The following is a 22,947-nucleotide window of genomic DNA, read 5'->3' as shown; positions in this document are numbered from 1 at the left end:
AAGAGAAAATAAAAGGAGAAAAAAAAAGGGTGGAAACTTTTGTTCCAATTAAATGTATGTATAAAGAAAATATTGAAGTCAGACACTCAACGTCTTTTTTATAATAGATAAAGAGATTTATTATTCGGTATTATTTAAAGCAAAACAATGTAAGAAAACTGAAAATATTCCAACTGTTTTTGTTTCTTTTCCTTCTTTGTTCTATTTTTTTTTTTAAAGCTTATATTGATTTATAATACTAGATATGGTTCACACACAGAAACAATTTGCTTGGTGACATAAATTTATTAAAATGTTTGTTTTTAATAGTATCTTAAGAGCGCATTTAAATTTACTTAATTTAAATTTTTATTTGTCCATATATAATATCATTAATGCGGGCCTGGTAACCAAACTTTTGGACATGTTGATACTACAGCAAGAAATTAACCTCTTAACAACCGTACGACGATTACATAAATCCAATTGCTTCCAACCAGCTAGGCCCGGTAAACTAACTCACAGCTTCTGAAAATGTTTACTTACTGCAACAGATCTTCAAACGATCGTAGTTTAATCATCATAAAACAATCGCCTGCAATCAATTCTATCTGCGTATAAAACTCATAGCTTCTGAGTTATGTTAACATTTCGTAACAGATAATCACCTCTAAACAATCGTACTTTCAATTTTCGAGAGGCAGTCGCCTCCTATCAATTGTGTCTAGTAAGCTAAATCTTAGTTTCTGAATTTGTTAATACACTGCAACATACTGCACTTGGCGGTCAGTAAGTTATTTTTAAGATACGATATAAAGTAAGGACAATTAGTTGAGGAAACATACATTAATTCTGAAAATATAAATAGTTTGAAAATCAAACATCCGCCTGGTACAGAGAGAATATTAGGACGAATTAGGATTAGGCTTAAAAGAGCAGAAGCAGTTAAAAATTAAATGTTATAAAACAATTTGATACAAGTGTCACATAATCAAAAATTAAAATAATATTGTCAGTGTGGGGCTAGAAGTTATCGACAATGTCAACCCTCATCTATAAAAAGGTACCCCAACATAGTATCGAGTTAACATGTCTTATATAATAGTGAATTGGAATTGTATTTTTGTAGTGGTAGATACACTACAGTACTCCCTTTCCAGAATTATAGCTGTGATAGAATTCGATGTACGGATACTACTAGTTGATTCATTGCTGTTTTTTGAGAATCCGGGAGGGCTGTATTAAGATCACCGAGCTTTCGTGTGCTGATCGTGAGAGCTGTATTAAGTTCACGGTCGTGGTCGCTCCTGTACTGCCTTTAGAAGTCGAGTGAACATGTTGTGTGTGAGACTGAGTAGCAACAGAGCGAGGAGGTGGATAATGTCGCGGTCACAAATAGCAAGTCAATTTTTCAATGTGTACCAACCATCGAAGTAGGCGTGTTCAGATTGAAGTGGGCGTTACTGTCAAAATAAGCATGTTCAGAACGAAGTGGGAGTTTCTGTCAAGGTAGGCATGTTCATATCACGTCCGGGTCACCAATATGGGGTTAGTAGTTATCGATAATGTCAACCTTTATCAATGAAAAGGTACCCCAACATAGAATCGAGTTAACATGTCTTATATACTAGTTATACTACACAACTAAAACATATTTTTACTTTCGGTAATAATTGGTACAAAATAAAAGTTAATTTTTCATAGTACAAAATGAAAGTATGTTTCTGAAAGTATGTTCTTCCAATTTTTGTATATGAGGATCCGTCTGGTTTATTTAAAATATTTAGTTCAGACATTTAAGTAATATCAAAAAATAACAAGTTTATATTAAATAGCACTTCCTTGTTTTAAGATGGAAGACCCCGTGTGAATTTGCCCTTAACAGAAGAACTAAACGATTTTAAAATAAGATAAGTTTTATTCCATCATTGCAATAAATGCAAAATTTCATGCTCAATCTAACACTTTAAGTGATTGAATGTCGAGTAAAACGAAACATTCTCAAACCATTGGAATAGTTTTAATTTAATTCACCTCTTGCATGAGCCTTAGGGATATTTTTTATAACTTTTCTGTTTACAAATTTTCAAATTTATTTGCATATTTATAGTGCTTTATAGCATTCAGCCAGTGGACTTTTTAATGATACAATACATTTATGTCGACTGTCGTGAGGTAAAGATTATAATTTCCTGCATGACCGGATTCATTTAAACTCTTAAGATGAAGCAATTCGGCATACAATTACTCCAATTTATTTTGGAGGATTTTTAATTCGTTAATAACAGTAGAATTTTATTTTAAAGAATGGATAAACAATCTAAACTTCCTTTATAAACGCAGTTGAGAATCCACTATAGATTCGATCGCGTATTATATATCCAATAAACGTCTCTTAGTAACATTTAAAGCATCGAAATTAATTTTATTTCATTTTATGAACTGCGGTGAGCAGCAGACCCAATTCTGAGTTGACGACTATAGATATTCAACTGTGTAGCCTTCTAATTTGGAACCCAATCCAGAAGACAAGGGAACTCTTGAATTAAGCTTCGGGAATAGCCTTTGTGGAGGAGTATTTTGACGGAACTAACCAGCATTTGTGTTACACGGAGAGGAAAACCACGACAACCTCTTACTGTCAACCTGATGGCAAGGGCTAAAAAGGGCAATGGCTAACCCCTAAAATGTCTACCACTGAGGATAGTTTACGTCAGCAATGGGGTCGGAGCAAGCCGGGAGCAGAACTCACATCAAGCAACTACCGCTATGATTCGAACCTGTGTCACTTCATCGGGTGGCAAACGCTTCATCCTCTGAGCTACCGGAACTCAAAAAAATTAATTGTAAATTGCCTTCAAATCGGATAACCCAGGCTTAAATCCCAATGATGACTGGTCATCGTTGGGATATTTCATCGAAAAGTCCATCGAGCTAGTTGGTCACATGCTCGATCCAAGAATTCCTTTGTCTTCTGAGTTAAGTGTTAAGTTCAAAATCACAAGGCTATGGAGTTGAACATTGATAGTCGTAAACCAAAAAAGTGTCGGTTGTTCAACGGCGGTTGAAAAATAAAATAATAAAATAATATATATANTATCTTTAGCCTATAGATAAAGTGATTCAGGTTCGGATCTTGGCGATGGCTGGTTCATTCGAAAACTGCTACCAGTTCGCAATGACCATAGTGCTATATCCTCGGGGTTAAACGGATTGTGAGTTAAAAATCTTCTTACATTCGGGCTAAATGAGGGAGGATTTTGTTATTTTCCCCTTCAAACGAAATGTGGTTTGGTTCCTTTAGAAAGTTCGCCACGAAAGGCGAATTTGTATCCAGGAGTTCCCCTGTCCTCTGAGTTGTGTTCAAACATTCAAGATTATTGAGTTGAATATTGATAGTCACAAACTCAATTGGGTAGGGTGTTCAACACCGGCTTTAAAATAATACATCCAAAACAATCCAACTTAAAGAATATTGCGATAAATTTTCTCGGGACATAAGATTAAATATATAAAATAGGAATAATCCTATCTTATTAAGTTTTATCTTATTAAGAATATAGACACAATTTTTATCGCGTTCACTAAAACAATATAAATATGCTTTTAATTAGTAACTAAACGATAGAGTTGCTTAAAACGATATAAATCGTGACAAAGATACAATATTTAAAGAACAATAAAGGTGTTTTTGAAATATTCATGTTTCTTTGTTTGTATGCAGCAAATAAATAAAAGAAAGATTGTTAGTATATTTATTTCTATTGTTTACTTTCTTGTGACTCCTTAATCATATATACTGTGACATTATGTTCTATTAACATTTGCATAGCTAAATTGAACTTTCGTAAACTCTTAATGCATTTTTCATGAAACACGGCTTTTTTTCTTTCTTAAAAGAAAAAAAAAAAAAACGATTCCGTTAATTTTGCTACTAATTCAAATCGAATTATCAATATTAAATACACAAAGCAAGATATTTCCTATTAGACTTCGTATAAATTTCTGATCTAATTTTTCTTCTTCAATATTGGAACTTGCTTTTTTTTAAAACATTTACAGTATATCCAAGAGGAGAAACGAACCAGTGGTGGGGAGGGGGAGTTTTTAAGCAAACAGTTCTGCAGTATCTTGGAAAGTATATACAAAATAGAAACGAACCATCCAGAATAACTTTTGTTGTAATTATCGGATCTTCTTCTAGGACTCAATCTTAATAGTTTGAAGGGGTGGCTTTAAATATGCCAATTAATTAGTGCAGATAATATTATAAGTTACGAAATCAGGCACAAAAACGTACTTTCTTTGAACAAAGATTACGGCTTCTTTAAAAAATTCGATTGCTCAGGAACTATTCGTCCAATTTCGTTCAAATTTTACATTTTATCATGTCAAATTCATTCTTTAAAATGTTGTAAAAAATTATATACCTTACAATTCGTTTTTTGATTATTATTAAATACATAAAGTAATAAAAAATTATAAATCTTTATTAAAAGTTATTTTTTGCATAGATTTACATTTTCGCTAAAGAATTTTATAATCGTATGCGAAAAGATTTCAATTCGCTTAAAAAGTTCTCGTGACGAATATTTCAAAATATTTCTTTAAGTCTGTCTCTTGACCAAACTATCGGGGATCCAGATTGAGGATAACCCCTATATTTTGGGGGTCAGAAATCATAATTCGTCGAAAAAAAGATATGTTTATTCAGAAAAAGAAAAAAAAATGTGAGAAATGCTAGAAAAAGAACTAGTAACTATGTATATTTATAATATTGTGTTAAATAGAATTTTAAAATGAAGAAATTCTTGCTTAATATACTGCATTCATACATGGTCCCATATCCCCCCTTAATATTAACCCATAATATTCAAACTCGGCCATGTATTATATTACAATATATTTGTATATCTGATTGAGTAACTTAAAATATCGTCTGCACTCATTAAGTAGCATATTTGAGGTCACCACCTCAAGTCATTAAGATTGAGCCCGAGAAGGTGAAGTCCGATTATTAGATCACAAGTTATTCAGGGCAATCCATTTTTTTTTAAATCTTTCTTATTTCTGAGTGATGTACACCGAATTAGGCGCAGATCTGTATAGAATTGCAGATTTGTATAATGTGCAAAGACAAACACACATACAAATATGTAAACACCCTGCTTTACTTATGTAAATGATTAGGAAGATAAATTATTCTCTTCTACTTATAAAACCATTTATTTATCATTCATTCTAACTATTTGACAATTAAGCATTAATCATCCTAACTAGTAGTCAGAAAGAAAAAATATCAGAAATCTCCAATTTGTAACATTATTCTAAATACCAAATATATTATCTTTGTAGTTATCGAACTCAATCATTGTATAAATTGTGTGTGCGTGTATGTATATAAACTTTAATTTAATATGTATATATATATTATATAAAAATAAGGTTTTGTTTCTCGGTTACCATATTTGTTGTTGTTATACGTCTCATCTTTGTATTTAGATATTGCCTTTAAGCACAATTTAATGAAGAAAAATAAAGGCATACATTTAAATTTGTTAAATTTTCTAATAGCTAAGCTAATAACAATGCCTTTTCAATCTGAAATTGAGGTTTGTGAAGCTATTCAACCTTATAAGGGCCTCACCCTATATTTTGTGTTTGAAGATAATATTTAAGTGGAGTAAAGGAAAAAAAAATTAAACACAACATCTGCCTCTGACAGATTTCTATTAAAAAAAATTCTTCAGGTAAAATCGCCGGAGGGTCAACTGAAAAACAAGTTAGCAAGGCAGCTGGGACCTCTTTTCATTCATAAGGTATTCTCTGACCCCCTAGCTGACCTTGAACTTTAATATCAAAGAAGAAGTCCTCATTTCTTAAACTGAAGTACAGTGAAGTTAAGATTTTTTTTTTTCGCATTTAACCCCAAGGATGTAATTTAAGTTTTTCCTCAGTACTTCTAGAAAGTGCTTGAAAGATGCTGCTTAGACTAGTCGAAGAAAATGCAAAAAAAATAAAATAAAAAGTTTGCTTTAAACTCAGTGAAGCGATTCATCTTTTTTCAGATTTTTCTTTTTTCGATTCTTTTATGAGCTATGAATCACGTATAAAGAAGACACGTGTCAACTACTAAGCTTCACAATAAATCTGATAACAAAATTAAAAAGATGTTTTAAAAAAACAACTTAATAAGTGTTAGGTGTTAGGTATTATTAAACTGACAAAATGTAAATATCTTAATTAAGTTGAAAATATATAATTAAAATTATCTTATCTATCGATTTAGCTCTTTATTTTTTCCTTTCTTCTTTGGGCAAATCAAGAATCAGAATAAATTTTACTGTTAGAATTTTCCTTTTAAAATTACAGTAATATAGCTGGCAGCAGTCAGGCCATCTAATTAATCGTAAAGTTTAAGGTGAAAAACATGTTTTTAACCTTCATGGTTTTGAAACCGTTTACAACTTTGTTAAAAAGCCATGAATACAAAACTATACGATTTTTAACCATTTAAAATCAATATTGTTTCAAAATCGTAAAGAAATATTAACCGAACATTGGAGCTAGGCCTTTTGTTAGATAATGGGCACTGGAGTTAGATTTGGTTGAGTTGTGTTTTATCAAATGAACCACGGAATGTGTTTTAGTTCTTCTGGTTGTCTCACCATATCGTGAGAGATGAGACATACTATCAATTTTTCTGTTAAGCAGCTTTATGGTGCTGCCATCTATGCGTGAATGAGAGTATCGTATTCTAGTCCAGGGTCACAAATAAGGGAGGGCAGGACTGGACAATCTTCATGTGTGGAAATGAGGGGATGAAATATTTTGGTGTCAACGTTGGGATTTAAACCCCTCGTTCTATCGGTTTTGAGACTATTATATGTACCTAGTTGCAAGGAGCTAAGTTACTTCCTTAGGTGGCCCCTAGCTGCGATAAAATTCTGGTTGCTTAACCGTATTAGGTGAAAGCTGTTAATAAAAGGATTTTCTTACAGTTAACAGATTGAATAACATCTTATTTATAGTTATTAGACTGTTTTGTTTGAATATGGTAAATTAACTATTAAATAAATTGTTATTTAAACATTTTTTTCCGAGAAATTTCCAACAGTGTTATTATAGCAAAAACACGTATTGTGTCTTATATATTACTTAAGTAAAGAACTGAATAATAAAAAATTTATTAAATACAATGATTTAAATATAAATATTTTACGTAGAAAAATATTCGGCAGCTGAATTAGTTAGTCGGCAGCTGAAATTTAATTATGGAATGTAACTTGTAAAAATATTTTGTTCTACACCAGTTAAAATATTTTTCAGAAGTACAAACAGAATGAAATTTGCTTTTACATAATTTCTGAAATATTGTAATGAATATTTTTCTTGGTTTCACCTTCCCCCTGAGAAATTATTCGCGCCCACCCTTGCGAAGCAATAAAATGTTTTTAAAATTAAAGTAAAGTTTAGTAAAGTTTTAAAGTAAATAACCTTTAAAAAAGCATCGTGTTAAATAAACTAATTGAACAACTAAAATAAAATTCTATAAAAACAAACGGTTGCCACTAAGGAAAAAAACATTTTTTTTTTTTTTTTATCAAATCTCAAGGACGAAACTTATAATTTTTATCGGAACTTTTAGGAATTTCTTGAGTTATGCTGCTTTGACTAGTCGAAGAAAACGTTAAAAATAAATAAATAAAAAATTTACTTTAAACTTACTCAAAGTTTTAGTATGCATAATCAATATGTAATAATAGTCTTCTAAATAATGCTAACTTGAAAGTACAAGAGATTTTAAAGAGTTTCCCTTTTTAGAAAACTATTGATTTAAAGCTTATTTATATTAATAGTTTACTCTACAATGCTGAATCATAAGAGCTAGATTTTTTTAACGATAAAAATTTTTTCTGAAAAATATTCATTTAAAACTCACTTTTAACAATAATTTTCTGAAGAAAAACAAATAAAACATACAGTATTTCATTATTGAATTTCATAATTGATTTATCTTTTCTAAAAATTTGTCTTTTTCAAACACTTATCTCTTTTGAAAATTTGTATTAAAATATGAAAAACAAATTAAAGACGAAAAAAAACTCTATCTATATTTCGCTGATTAAATGTTTGCTTATTTCTGGGGTATAACTCTGAACATTTAAGCGATGCAAATAACATTAGTTTCGTACATCACTTTTTTCCGAAGATTTTTCTTTTTTATTACAAACACTTGTTTAACATGTAATTACATTTGGAATAGTAGAACGGAAATGAAAAAAACTTTTATTGCTCTTAAGTTATAACTTTCAGGACAAAGAAAAAATGTTTTTGTAACAGATGTAATTCCGCCAAATGACAAATGGTTTATTCAAGAGCTAAATCACGGATTTTATATGAATTCAGATTCTTATAATGACAAAATATGTCTTCTTTTTAGTTTATTGTGACCTCAATTTATCTTACTAACGAAATAAAGTTATTATAAGATATATGAATTTCTTTATCACAAAACTTATTAACTTTAAATTAACTAATTAAATTAATTAAACTTTAAAAACGAAATAAACAGGCCAAGCGGGTACTTGCACATCGAGAAGAAGTGAAGTGATTATGCACAATCATTTGATTTAAATCAGATTTAATTGGATGCCTGTAAGCGACGTCATGCGTAAGTGTCGAAACAGATTGGTTTCTGAATCGACTAATGCCACGATTTACCAAAAATGACGTCACTTGCAGGTAACCAATTATCTGACCAAAAGATCAGTCATCATGAATGATGTTAAAACGAGCGAAATTTTAATTATAATTAGAAAAGGAAGAAAAAGAAACTTTTTGTTGTGAAGGAGAATATTTTGTACTACATTATTTAAATTGTATTGACAAAATTTTAAATCATACACATGAAGGGCTTCATTTAAATTCTTAAATTTTTTCCCCTAAAAGATTTGAAAATTAGCATTTTATTTTTGCAGATCCCGTGATTCTTTTCGGGGTTGGGAAAAAAATCTGTTCAAAAGAATCATAATAAAATTATCAAATTTTATCATATATTTACAAACCATATTTTACTATCAAAATCATTACTTAAGTAAAAAGTAATTACTTCAGTAAAAATTACGAAATTTTTGTCGTTCCCATAGAGCCCGAAACACGGTAAATTTTCACCATATTCTGGTAGTTTAAACCAGGGGTTCCAATTTTTTTTACGGCTACAGAACCCTAAATGACAGAGCATTGCTTGGAGGAACTCTAAATATATTAATTAAATTTATTAGCAGCTGTGAACATATTGACCAGAGAAATACTACCAATTGTTTTGATGATATATTAATGAGAAAAATGAGTCGTGGTGGCTCAAGGGACAAAGCGCTCGCCTTCCAATGAGGTGGCCCAGTTTACATCCCAGCGATATATGGCCGATACGAATTCCGCATCTGGCTCGCACCTACCATAGTACTAACGTAAAATATCCTCAGCATTAGATAATTCATGGAATGAAGTGCGGAATTCGTATAGATCAGCCATCGCTAGGATTCAAACCCGGTTAACCTCTTTGGAAGGCGAATGCTCTATCCCCTGAACCATCACGGCTCACATATAAATATAATTACAAATTCCAGAAATTATTAATGGTTTAAAAAATTTTAAATTCTCGGAACTCCTGTGACTCTTTGTGTTGCGGAGCACCATTTGGGAAGCGCTGGTTTAAACCATACTTTTTTTTCTCGGTGTAAAACAGAAAGTACAATTCCTATTATTTCAGAAAAGCAAAATGAATTCAGCAAACGAAGAAAGCAAAAGTAAATAAATAACGACTCTTCTCACTTTTCTGGAGCAGTTCTCGAGAATAATGTAGACATTCTGGTCATCTTCGAAGAAATGTTGGAAGCGGACGATATTCTTGTGCTTCAGTTTCTGGTGAAGATCGATCTCTCTCAGGATCTGCAACAAAGATTAATAGTTGCGTCAACACGTGAATTTATATCCTGACATTGAGCTATGGATCTCATTTCAGGGTGTTCAATTTGTATAATGGAATGTTACAGCTAGAGTAGCACAGAGGATATTAAGGATAAAATATATACAAGCAGGGTAAGAGTTTCAATGCTTAATCTAAATTAAATGGATGGTTAAAAGGAATGTTTTAAATCGGATAGCATCTTCCTGTATATCTTGGTAATTTTATTTTACTGTGAATAGTAATTAATTAAGGCTGGTAATTAAGGATTCTGGTCTTAAAAATTTAATCTGAGTTCGAGTTTTTCTTTAACATCTAGAACCTAACAGCTTTAAGTTGATTTGTTTAAAAAACCACTAAATAAAAAAGTTATTGTGAGATCTTACAAACATTTGTGTAATTAGAACACATATTGCTTCAACTGCATTTAACATAGTATGTAATATTTTTTTTAAATTTCCAATGCCCACCACAATTGGCAACTAGGCAGCTATATGCATCGTGGTACTTAACAGCATCGTTGATCTCTTTTTCGTGGGTCCCATATAGTTGGATCAATGTTATCCCAACAGCATAAGAAATACCGATAAAACAGAGAGAAGGAAATTACATCCACGCTGAAGCGGGTTCGAACCCGGGACCTTTCTGCCGGGAGGTGACCTCCCCAACGACCTTACAGCCCGGTTGGCACGATTTGTAAAAAAACAATCAAAATTTTTTTTGGCAAATAGTATCGATTGCGTTCTGTAATCATTTTTTGGATTGAACACTTATTTTACTTACTATGTAAATCATATCTTAAATAATTCCCTATAAAGACAATCTAAAACTAATAAAAAATTTTTGTAGACTAAATAGCAGATCATTGTAAAGCAATTTCCAACTTTAGAATCATTACCATTCAGAAAATGAAAGAACATTCATCTTGTAGACGAAAAAGTCTTCTTTAAGAAGACAAGCAGACGTCCAATTACGATTTCAAAATAAGAAATAGCTCCATTGGTCAGAAAAAAAGCCATTTTCTTTTACATAAAGAAAGTAAAGAAAAGTCCAGGTGATGCCTCTTTCTCATTCAAATGGATGTAATTTCAGCAGCGATCAATAACCGTATTTTTGAATGACCAGCACTTTCAGATATTTCGAAGAATAAATGTGTAGTTAGAGATCTTCAGAGAAAAATGAATCGTTTCTTTGGTAAGGAAACCAATGTAAAAGTTTTTCTCGAAATTTTTCAACTGTAATTTTATTTTCATATAAGTAATTTTCTATTTAATAATTGTTTCAAAGATCGCTTATGAATTTTCAGGAATTAGTTAATAACTCCTGAAAATATTACGTGAAACATATTACCAGGGAATTACATCCCATACCAATTACATACCACGTGAAATACATACTTATCCATTACACTGGAAGAAATTCCGGATCAAATTACGGTAAAAAAGTACCGGCACTTAGAATGCAGGTACTTTTTATCGTAATTTAATTCGAAATTTTTTTACAATGCAGGTTAATTCAGTTTCCTCGTCTTTAAATGCCAGGTTCTTATATAATATCATGTTCTACTTGTTATATTAAACATATGCCAATAAAGCATAAGCACAAATGCAGTTAAGAGAAAAATTCTGGATCAAGTTACGGTAAAAATCAACTGCACTCAGGGTGTAGGTTCCTTTTACCGTATTTATCGGAACATGTTACGGAACATAAAATCTGATCTACCGTAATTTTTACATTAATAATTACCGTAAGATCACTGGATCACTCAACTTAAACATACATTACAGTAAAAATTAAAGCATAATATTTTACGGCAAAAATGGATTTCACGGTAAAAATAGATGTTACGGTAAAAATTGATTTAATGGTTAAATGCTTTTTACGGCTGATATACCCAAAGAACCAGTACTTTATACCGTAATTTGATTCAGAATTTTTTACAGTGTACTTTTACACCACATCATGAACAATCATTAATTATGCCTCGAAGTAACATCAACCTGACTTTTTTAGTCCCCTTTTGGATTGTTCTCCAATTCTGATGTTCGTAATGTCTTCGACATCATGAAACTTTGTTCTTTTAGCACATTTTTTAGTTGTGGAAACAGTAAGTTTTTCTCCAACAAAGGATGGAGAATAATTCTTCTCCATAATCTTAGAAACCAAAAAATATACTAAACAGAACAAGATTTAAGTATGCTGAAGTCATTCTGAACAACTCAACTTCAGAATCGAAGAGCATCCCCAAATCAGGAATTCAAAGTTGTTTCTGAGACATTTACAATTAATAACTGCAGGTAATATTTTCTTATAACTGATAATAAACCTCCAATTCAAATTATACTGTGAAAATTGATTGATGCAATTGTTTTCTTTCGAAACTATTTATGATTTAATTCATACTTTGACGTTATATGCATTGCATTATGTATGTCTTCTTTAAGTAGCAATTAAGTCATGAAGATGTTTTGCCATTGACTCCAGAAATATTTGAACAGTGTGGAACCAAACTCATAAAGCACTATATTTATAGAGAAATATTTTTAATAAGCTTTAATTCACGCTTTGTCTTAAATTTATTGACAAATGAATTATGTCTTCACTGTATCCGTATCAAACTACTGTAAAAAGTATTTGCATTTTGAGGCCTCATCCGTAAAGTTCTTTTAATCGTAAAATATTATACCTTAATTTTTACAGTAATATTAATTTAAGTCGAGTGATTTTATGGTGATTAATTACAGTGATTTCATAGTAATTATTAATGTAAAAATTGTACTTTACTCTCTGTACTGTACTGTAATAATTGTACTGTAATTGAAATTGTAACTGTACTGTACCCTCAGAGGCAGTATTTTTACGTAATTTGATCCAGAATTTTTACAGTGTATTTTTAAGTAGCAATGAACTCTTGAAGACTTTTAGTTTTCGTCTCTGTAGATTAGTGCATAGATACTTGATTTGATTAGTGTAGAATCAGATTTATATAGCATTATTTAACATGCAATTCATTTTCGTATCGTACAGTCAATCTCGGTTCCTCCAAATACACATTCCATAAATCTCAATTGAGTTTAAGTCTATTGACGTTTAATGTAAATCAAACAACGTTATTTTGATTTACCAGCATGAATATATTGAATTATAACAAGGGGCAAAGTCATGTTGAATTGTACCGTCCAACGTCGGCGTAAATGACAAAATTAGATGTCTTAATATTTATTATTTGGTTAAATTCATCTTGCCTAATGATAGGCTTACAGTGCCATTTGAATAAAGACAAAAACATTTGCGTCAGGCAATGTTTTAAGGCTCGACCAACAATGTTTAAACATGAATAAACTAGAAAAATTAAACTGTCTCAATTAATTTGATAATAAAAACTTCGATATTAGAATTAATAATAGAAACTCCTCATATTTATATATTTAAAACAACGGCAAATTTAAAATTTTTTTGAGAGATTTCAAAGATGTTTATGAACAGATTAGTAACATTTAACTTTCAACTATAAAATTAGTTCATTTTTTTTTAACTTAGGTAAAAAAATCAACCTCACTGTAAAAATTTCTGGATCAAATGACGGTAAAAAATACTAGCACCCTGAGTGCATTATCCACATCACTTTACCGTAAAATCTATTTAACCGTGTAATTTTATGTCGTAAGTTTTACAGAAATATTTATTTAATTACAGTGATTCAGTGATTTTACAGTAAATTTTACTGTATCAAAATCACCATACGATGTGAAAACTTCCGGCTCAAATGACGATTAAAAATACTGGCACCATGAATCCAACATCCACATCATTTTAACGTAAAATCCATTTTACCACATAATTTTGTACCCTAGTTTTTACAGAAATATTTATTTAATTACAGTGATTTTACCGTAAATTTTACTGTATCAAATCCACCATACGCTGTGAAAACTTCGGGCTCAAATGACAGTAAAAAATACTGGCACCTTGAATGCAACATCCACATCATTTTAACGTAAAATCCATTTTATCAGATAATTTTATACCTTAGTTTTTACAGAAATATTTATTTAATTACAGTGATCCAGTGATTTTACTGTAAATATTACAGTAAAAAAATTACGGTATATCAGATTTTTTGTTCCGTAAAATTTTGCAGAAAAAATGAATCGGTTTGCGGTAAAAAAAAGTACTGCCATCCGGAGAGCCGGTGCTTTTTAACATAATTTCATCTGAAATTATTTACAATATATTACTTGAAGCGGGAAATACTTGATAATTTCAATTCTTTATAAAAATTAAAATGAAAAAGAAAAATAAGTTCTGAACTCACTTTTTCCTTCTGATGTGGTTTGGTTAATCTGCTCTTTGGAATGATTTTACAAGCGTATACTTGGTTTGTGGTCAGATCTGTTAACTCGTGTACACGAGCGAATCCACCCTAAAAAAAAAGTAAAAATAACCATAAAGATCTAAGCGAATTCGAACAATTGCTTACAGTAATATTGCAAAATATTATGTAAAAAAAGTGATTGATGCAATAGAAACATAATAAGTTCTCAGTCACATTTCGATCGCTTGAGTGCAGTACAGTTTACATTTCTTAAACTAAGACCGATTAGCAGCTGAAGTTGAAATGCTGTCCCTAAATCGTACAGATACGATTTAGGACTGCATATGAGGTGCGAATTAGGCAACTACGTAACGCGTTTAAACAAAGAAACAAGTAGAACATAGAAGACTAAATTGGCTAAAAAAATTATAAGTTCAATTTGAAATGCTATATCCTTACACGGAATGTTAACAAATTAGATTAAAAACTAGTAAAACCGATTAATGCAAATAAAAACTTAACACAAATACAAGTGATTTAATTCTTCTGAGTGGATCTCCACTTGAAAAAAAAAATAAACTTTCTAATTTATCCGTTAGAGCGTTCTGTACACAATGCTTCTTTAGAAATCAAAGGTGATATGATTTGAAAAAGGAACGATTTATTAGACTTCACACTAGCAAAAAAAATTATTCGCCTTCAAATTACGCAAACACGTAGTTTACTGAATAATCATAAATGTTCTAATTAAGCATTTAATTACGTTACAATCAGTTAAGTAATTATTTAATTATTCGATTTGCACCAACGCTCAGAGGTACTATATGGTGCAACTTAGCACCTTACGTATTGAATCATATATTCTTAGATTTGATCCCATGGTGCTATAATTTAACTTAGCACAACTTAGTACTATAAAGTTTCAGAAAATTTGCAACATATTTTGACATAAAGTATACCTACATTACAGCTCAAACTTGCACCGTTTTTTTTAAGGAGTGCAGGCTTGTAATTAAAAGGAAACACAGATAAAATTCCAACCGTTAATTTTTTATAAAAATACATTCATCAAACTTTAGCGCATGAAATAACTTTTCATAGTAAGAATAGCAATACAACTTTAATAATCATAAATTATCAGCCTTCGATATGAGCAAAATATGAAAACGTGGGAGTTATTAAACATTTATAAATGTTCTCAATAATCATTCACGTGTAACATATTCTGTTAAACTAGTTACTTAATTATCCAATTTGCACCAACGCACATAAGTCATCCTCCGCATTCAAGGCACGCACTCACCCTTTCATGTTACAATGGGTAAGTGTTTCGTAATTGCCTGAGTTTCACACTTTTCGTCACCTACAGACATGATCTTTCTCTTCATCTTCTTGAAAAGGAAAGGAAAAGTTTTGTTTCAGTTATTCAGAGAATCGGAAGTATTTCAGGAAGTTGGCGAAATTCTTAACCTCGTGTGTCGAAGTAAGAATAAATTAAGCGGCTGAGCAATAATGAACTTTTAATGACTACTTTACGACGAAGTAAATAGTTTATTAGTAATTAATTGTGCATATTTTCAAAGAGTACAGAATTTTAAATCATTGTAATTATTTTTTACTGGATTTTGAACGCATTTTTCTTCCTGGTGTAAAGAAAATATAAATTCCTGAAACCCAGGTTACCCACTGGCAAATTGGTTGTTGTCTAATTTTTTTTGGAAAAGCAAATTAATTGTGTTTTCATCTTGGACATCTATAACTGTTAATCCTGAACAGCTCGGTACACAATTTCGCAGACATATTTGGATGCAGCTCAGACACATTCTGGTAAATTTTTTTGATGACTGAATAGACAGCCAATCGAGATCAATATTAACATTTTCGGATTGGTACAATGGTGTTTGAAGGAGATAGTAAGTTGCATCATACACCCGCTTCGAATTCACAAGCTCATACATGAAATATGATTTGAAAGCTAGGTTTGCCTTTTTTTAAAATTTTACACGAATAGTGAATGAATCATTTATATTGCGTGGAAGACAGTCTACGGAAGTTATTGGGTATGTTGACAACGGATCCTTTTTGGCCTAACTGGTGATCAACATCCAGTTTAATGAATTTCATGGCTCCAAAAAATTTTTAATATTAATTTTTTGATGAAAAGAAACAAAGCTATTGTTGACAAAACAAAACTAAATAATACGCCTTATATCTTGAAATGCTGTTTTGAAAAGCGATTTTTTACTTCTAATTTCAATTTTTTTAATTTTAATACAGGCTGCTCGTACTCAGAAATAAAAATTAAGGCAGTATTTTCTTCCTAAAAACTCACTCATCTTTCTGTTTATCATCTATTTTAAACCAATTCTAATCAAACGTAAAATAAAACCATTTTATCATGACGTAAGAAAGCAATTTGTTTCTTAAAGTTTGACATACATCGTTAAAGGACTTCTCAAAACTGCATTCTATAAAAAAAATTGTTAAAAAATTATTGTAATATAAACTTAAAACCTATTCAAAGAATCCCCGTAGGGCTTTCTCGGCAAACTAGACTAATGAAGAGTACCATAAATCAATCGAAAATCAATAGTTTGGGTGAAGCCCGTTAAGATTAATTACCCTCTAGATTTATGGCTTACATTATGTCGGAAAAATAATTAACAAAAATAGATTTACTTTTGTAAATTATTCTGAAAAGTTTGTTGAAAATGTCGGAAATCGTAATAAATTGCCTTGTGCAGAATAGAAAATATGCGCAAAGTAGAATAGAATATTGAACTTTGGAGCAATTTTAATTTCTTTATACAAAAAATATTAATTCAAATACTTATGCAAAAAGTAATAATTCAATAAATTTTGCGAGAAATAAACAACACGTAAACAACTAAAATAAGTTTTTGAATGAATTAAACCCTACATTTTAGAATTTTTTTTCTTTTTTTGAATTAAAAAAATTGTACCAACATGATCTTGTAACTTGATCAACACATTGGATGTTATTCCTTGGATAACACTCATCTTGAGTTCGTTTAGCTGATTTAATTTGGATATTCATGCATTTAAGAAAAATTTTCATCAGATAATATAAATTAAGTCGAAAAGGTGAGATTTAAGAATATTTTTGCAGAATGTTTCAAAAATTCATTGCTTTAAGAGAAACATGAAACTTTTGCACATTGTGTGTAGCTTATCTCACAGGAAAATGTATTTGCCCTAACTAAACCTCATGCATGTACACTCTAAAAAAAAAGCATTATAAAAAATACCAAAATATGGAAAAATTTACCGTGTTTCTGACTCTATGACAACAATAAAACCTCGGTAATTTTAATTGAAGTGCTTTGGTAATGAAATTGGTAAAATAACAATAAAATATGGCTTTATAATTCGTGATAAATTTGGTAAATGTGGTAAGATATATAGATATGTATATATACAACTTTTAGATGAAAAGGAAGTAAATCTAAAATTTTCAATTTCTTTTTAAAACATTCCATTTAAAAGATGTAGTTTATTGCGATTCTGCGTAAAAACAATCAAATTGTTTGTCAAACTAAGCGAAATCTAGGTGATTCCTATATAATTTATTTCCTTTTTTTTATTATTAAATATTCTATGTTTTGGTAAATTATTTGGTTATAATAATTGCCCGAGTGAATCTGTGCCGCATCATGTCCAAATATATGTTTATAAAAACAAATAGGTATCTTTTCAAAACTATATTAATATCGCTAAATAAAAATAAATAATTTAATCAGAAATATAAAAACAAATTTAGAAGACCTAGAAGTGAAACTATTCGCGATCGCAACGAACTATAGGGGGCGTTGTTGTATGAGACGCATACCNATGAAAACGTGATAAATTAATGTCTGATATTTACAGGCTCCCGCTAGACGGCGTACTCGAGCGTTGCGATCGCGAATAGCACTTTGAAAAAGCGAACCTAAAACAAAGCACGTGACATACTAGTTCAAAATCCAGATTATTTAAAGCAACATTTTTGACAGCACGCATCAACCTCACGTTCCTAGAATTGCACGGTGTTTAAAATAGAAGAACGTTGAAACTAATCGATGAAAACGAAGCCAAATCAATTAAGCACACAACGGAAAACGTAGTCAATAAGATCTCTTTTAAAAGCAGGGGGGTCCGTTCGGAATGATAATTAGCATGGAAAAGCAGGCACAATAGGATTAGACAATAAAGCAGATGGTTGGGGAAAAAAAAAAGAGTTAAAATCAGGTACGTGTATTAGAGCTTATGCAGCTGATGTAACGCACAGAACATTATTTTATTTACTTATGTATATTTTTTTTGTACTTAAATGTCACGACACGAAAACATTATCCCATGGGAATTTTATAACAATCTGCAGAGATTTATTAAATGAGCTTGGATTCTAGTGACGGAAAGTTTTGGTTTTATAAAACACTAGTAAAATTGTTGGATAAATCACTAAAGAAATGGTTGTACAATAAGATTTTTATAAAAAGCTTTCTGCAAAGATTTATTTAAGTGAGTTTTTGGATTCTAGTAACGGAAATTTTCGTTTTAAGAAACATAAGTAAAACGGTTAGATAAAATACTAACGAATTGGTTGAACTTATATACAATAAGAATTTTATAAAAAACTGTCTGTAAAGATTTATTTTAAGTGAGTTTTTGGATTCTAATAACGGAAATTTTCGTTTTATGAAACAAAAGTAAAACGGTTAGATAAAATACTCAAGAATTGGTTGAAATTATATACAATAAGAATTTTATAAAAAGCTTTCTGCAAAGATTCATTTAAGTGAGTTTTCGGATTCTAGTAACGGAAATTTTCGTTTTATGAAACAGAAGTAAAACGGTTAGATAAAATACTCAAGAATTGGTTGAAATGATATACAATAAGAATGTTATAAAAAGCTTTCTGCAAAGATTTACTTAAGTGAGTTTTCGGATTCTAGTAACGGAAATTTTCGTTTTATGAAACTTAAGTAAAACGGTTAGATAAAATACTAAAGAATTGGTTGAAATACAATAAGTATTTTATAAAAAGCTGTCTGCAAAGATTTATTTAAATGCGTTTGGATTCTAGTAACGGTAATTTTCGTTTTATTGAAACATAAGTAAAACGGTTAGATAAAATACTAAAATGGTTATAATTATCCCACGGGAGCTTTTTTTAAATTTTTTAGAAGAATAATTTGTGTGAAAAATCTTGTTTATTTGAATCTAATCAAATGGCTAAAATGACCCAAGTGGTTTTAAAAAAACTCTGTTAACAAAGAATAATTGGAGAGACCTAAGAATTTTTTTATCATCACTCATTAAGTATTAAATAATAAAATAAATAATATATAATTCATGTGCGTTCAAAGTTAAGAAAAATATATTCAAAAAATATAGTTATTAACTTTGAATTTATAATAACGGGAACAGTGAAAGTGATTTCAATTGTTTTAAGAAATATAATAGAACAACAAAACTATTTCTCTGTTGAAGATTAAAAAAAAATTAGAGTAAAATGAACAGCCTACAGGAAGGGAAAAAAAACGAATAATTTTATAATATAATAATCTGAGAGAGCATTAATTTAGGTAATGATAAGCTCAAGCTAGGCTTCAACCCATTCGGTGTAATGGAAAAATTTCTTAAAATCTTCTTTACAATTTTTGGTCCAATAAATTATGAAGCGAATAATTTAAACCTATACCTATCTATTATTAACAATTTGTTAAACTATTAATCATTATTTTCAAGATAGCGACTGAGAAAATTTTTTTATAACTTCGTCAGAAGAAAAAGTTTTTCAAGTGTGTTGTTTAACTATTATTTCAAGACTTCCTCGAGATCGAAAGTTCTTATTTTTTTTCGAATCGTGATTTTTCAGAACTATGCTTTTCGGTAGATAATTGGTTTCGTGTCGCAAGGATGTCGGGTCAATCAACTACTGTTTTCATCTTCATTTTATTTTATTTTATTTATTTATCGTTTAATATTGAATAAGAGTAATTTATACTGGAAAAGGTCATTGTAATTTTATGTGAATTATTATTAATGTATTATGTGAAATTTTAGTTGTGGTTATTATTATCCGATTAAAGATTTAAAGTAGTTCTGTTTAACAACATGTCATTTGCGAAAGTTTTTGGAGATTTAACAATCCTCGAATAATAGGTATTTATGCTTTTTTTAACATCTGTATTTTACCGATTTATGCCATGTTATTATGATTAAAATAATATACTTATGTCATGTTGTTATGATAAAAATAATTTACTAATTTTAAGTTGCGAAATGTTTGATTGAGCGATTTGAATTTTATTATTTTTTTTCTTCTTTTTATACAATGCATCGCATGATAGGGCATTCAACTGCTAGTGGCTTTAAGAAGCTTAACGTTTGAAAAAAATAAGTTTCAATGGAATTTTAATATAGCCTATCGATACAATTTAATAATGACCTTAAAATTATTACTTTGAATTTTGTCTACTTAAGTTGATTTTAGAAGGAAGAAGTTCTCAGAAATTCAGTTCAACGTTGAACCATAATATTCACACCTTGAACCATAATATCCTTACCTTTAACTACAATATCGTACCTTGAACCATAATATTGGCAACTTGAAATACAATGCGATGCAAGTTTACTGCCATTAACATATCGTTAAACTGAACCTTGTTTTACTCTAAATCGGTGTTTCTCAATTTTTTAGAATTTACGACCTAATTTTTAATCACACTGTTAAAAAATTCTCAAAAAAATGATTAAGTAACAGTTTATTTAATTGTTATTTTACCATATTCAAACAAAACAGTCAAAAAACCGTATATAAGATGGTACTCAAACTGTTAACTCTGAGAACAACCGTTCGTTGACTGCTTTCACCTAATACAGTTAAACAACCAGAATTTTATCGTACAATTTAAGCCCACCTAATTAAGCACACTTAGTTCCCAGCAGCTACTTACATATTATAGCCGAGAAGGCTAAATTTGTCTGCCTCATGACCGACAGAACGGGGGTTCGAATCCCAGCGTTTACATCACAATATTTCTCCCATTCCCTTCAACACTTGAAGAGTTTCCAGAATCCTGCACTCTCTAACGCTCATTACTTAATGAATGCCTTGTTACAATGTCCATTTAAATTCGTTTTTACGGTTTAGAAACCATGCTAGTTGTAAATGGATAAAAATCGTTAAAAAACCGTATAGTTTTGTATTCATGGTTTTATAACCATACTAGTTGAACTGCCTGCTGTGCATTATTATACCACAATTTTAAAATGAAAAATTCTAACAGGGCACAATTTTCATCTCGCCCCCTCTCCTACAACAATCTTCACTGAAATCATGCCGTAATCGTAATATTAGTTTCTACTTAATTCAATTTAATAATATTTTGATGCTAAAACTACATTACAATATTGATAACTAGCCTTAAAAATTAATTTCGCACCAAAAAATATTGCTATGAACGTTAGCATACATAATTTTCTGAATATTTTTCAAATCATCATCTGAGATTTATTTTTAAAAATCTGAACCCAACAACATATAATGCATATATCAATTTCACTTATCAATATTCAAAATAAATTAATGCATTAATCAGGTAACTAGCTCCAGATTACCTTACAAAGTTACAAATGAGGAAGAAAAACTCTGATCTGCAAGACAGGCCCAATGGAGTCATTAATAAGTATTATAATCTTGCTTTTAATTTAATATTTAATACATTGCGCAGCATTAATACAATCTTATTTAGAATTGTATAATATCAGTTTAAACATGTATTTTTTTATTACGTCAAAATATATTTCATGCTTTTTACTAGTAGATAAAGTAATTTTTTTTAATAATAGTTTTTCTCTTTTTTCTCGATATATTTTTCTCACGTATATTTTTTTTTATATACACGAGCACCTTTTAGTTTTAACGCACACTCCTAGGGGGCGCGCAATCGCTGCTCTTAGGTGAACCATAGTGCAAATTGGTCAAATTTAAGAACGTTTCAATCCATATTAAAATAGCATCTAACTTTCAGGATATAATAACAAGCTCTTAAATTCTTGAGAATGTACGAATTAAACAAGCTGAATTTATACAGGATGACTGTATTGATATTGTAAACAAACTTGATTTTTCTGTCTATGTTCATAATTGGAATTTAAAAAATATTGGATCAAATTACGGTAAAAAGTACTGGGAAAATGGGTGCATTCATCCGTAAAATCCAATTAACTATAAAATCCATTTTTACCGTAAAATTTTATACCGTAATTTTTACATTAATATTTATTTAATTACAGTGACTAAGTGATTTTACAGTAAATATTACTGTAAAAAGTACACGGTATAATTGATTTCGCGTTCCGCAAAATTTTAGGGTAAAAATGGTCAATTTTTACCGTAAAATTTAATGCCGTAATTTTTACATTAATATTTATTTAATTACAGTGACTAAGTGATTTTACAGTAAATATTACAGTAAAAAGTACACAATATAATTGATTTTTTGCTCCGTAAAATTTTACGGTAAAACATGGGTTGTAATGTAAAATGTACCAGAAGTTTGAGTGATGGTGCTTTTTATCATAATTTGATTCGGAATATTTTTTTCAGTGTGGCGAATCTAGCCTTATTTTTAAATTTAAAAAATCCTTTAAAAATCAAGCAAAAACCATCTACGTT

At 30.1% G+C, this 22,947-nt stretch overlaps 1 protein-coding gene across 1 annotated transcript in view; it reads right to left on the bottom strand.

Moving 5' to 3' along the window:
- Positions 1–22,947, bottom strand: part of LOC107443667 (serine/threonine-protein kinase PLK1) — a 184,303-nt gene that overhangs the window by 28,897 nt on the left and 132,459 nt on the right. The window contains exons 2-3 of the mRNA XM_043051302.2: positions 14,262–14,369; positions 9,814–9,930 (exon numbers count right to left, since the gene is read on the bottom strand). Of these exons, the coding sequence (XP_042907236.1) occupies positions 9,814–9,930; positions 14,262–14,369 (225 nt within the window). The remainder of the gene's footprint in view (positions 1–9,813; positions 9,931–14,261; positions 14,370–22,947) is intronic.

This window comes from Parasteatoda tepidariorum, chromosome 6 (assembly GCF_043381705.1).
Source record: "Parasteatoda tepidariorum isolate YZ-2023 chromosome 6, CAS_Ptep_4.0, whole genome shotgun sequence".
Taxonomy (NCBI): Eukaryota; Metazoa; Arthropoda; class Arachnida; order Araneae; family Theridiidae; genus Parasteatoda; species Parasteatoda tepidariorum.
This window is presented reverse-complemented; position numbering and strand designations above follow the sequence as displayed.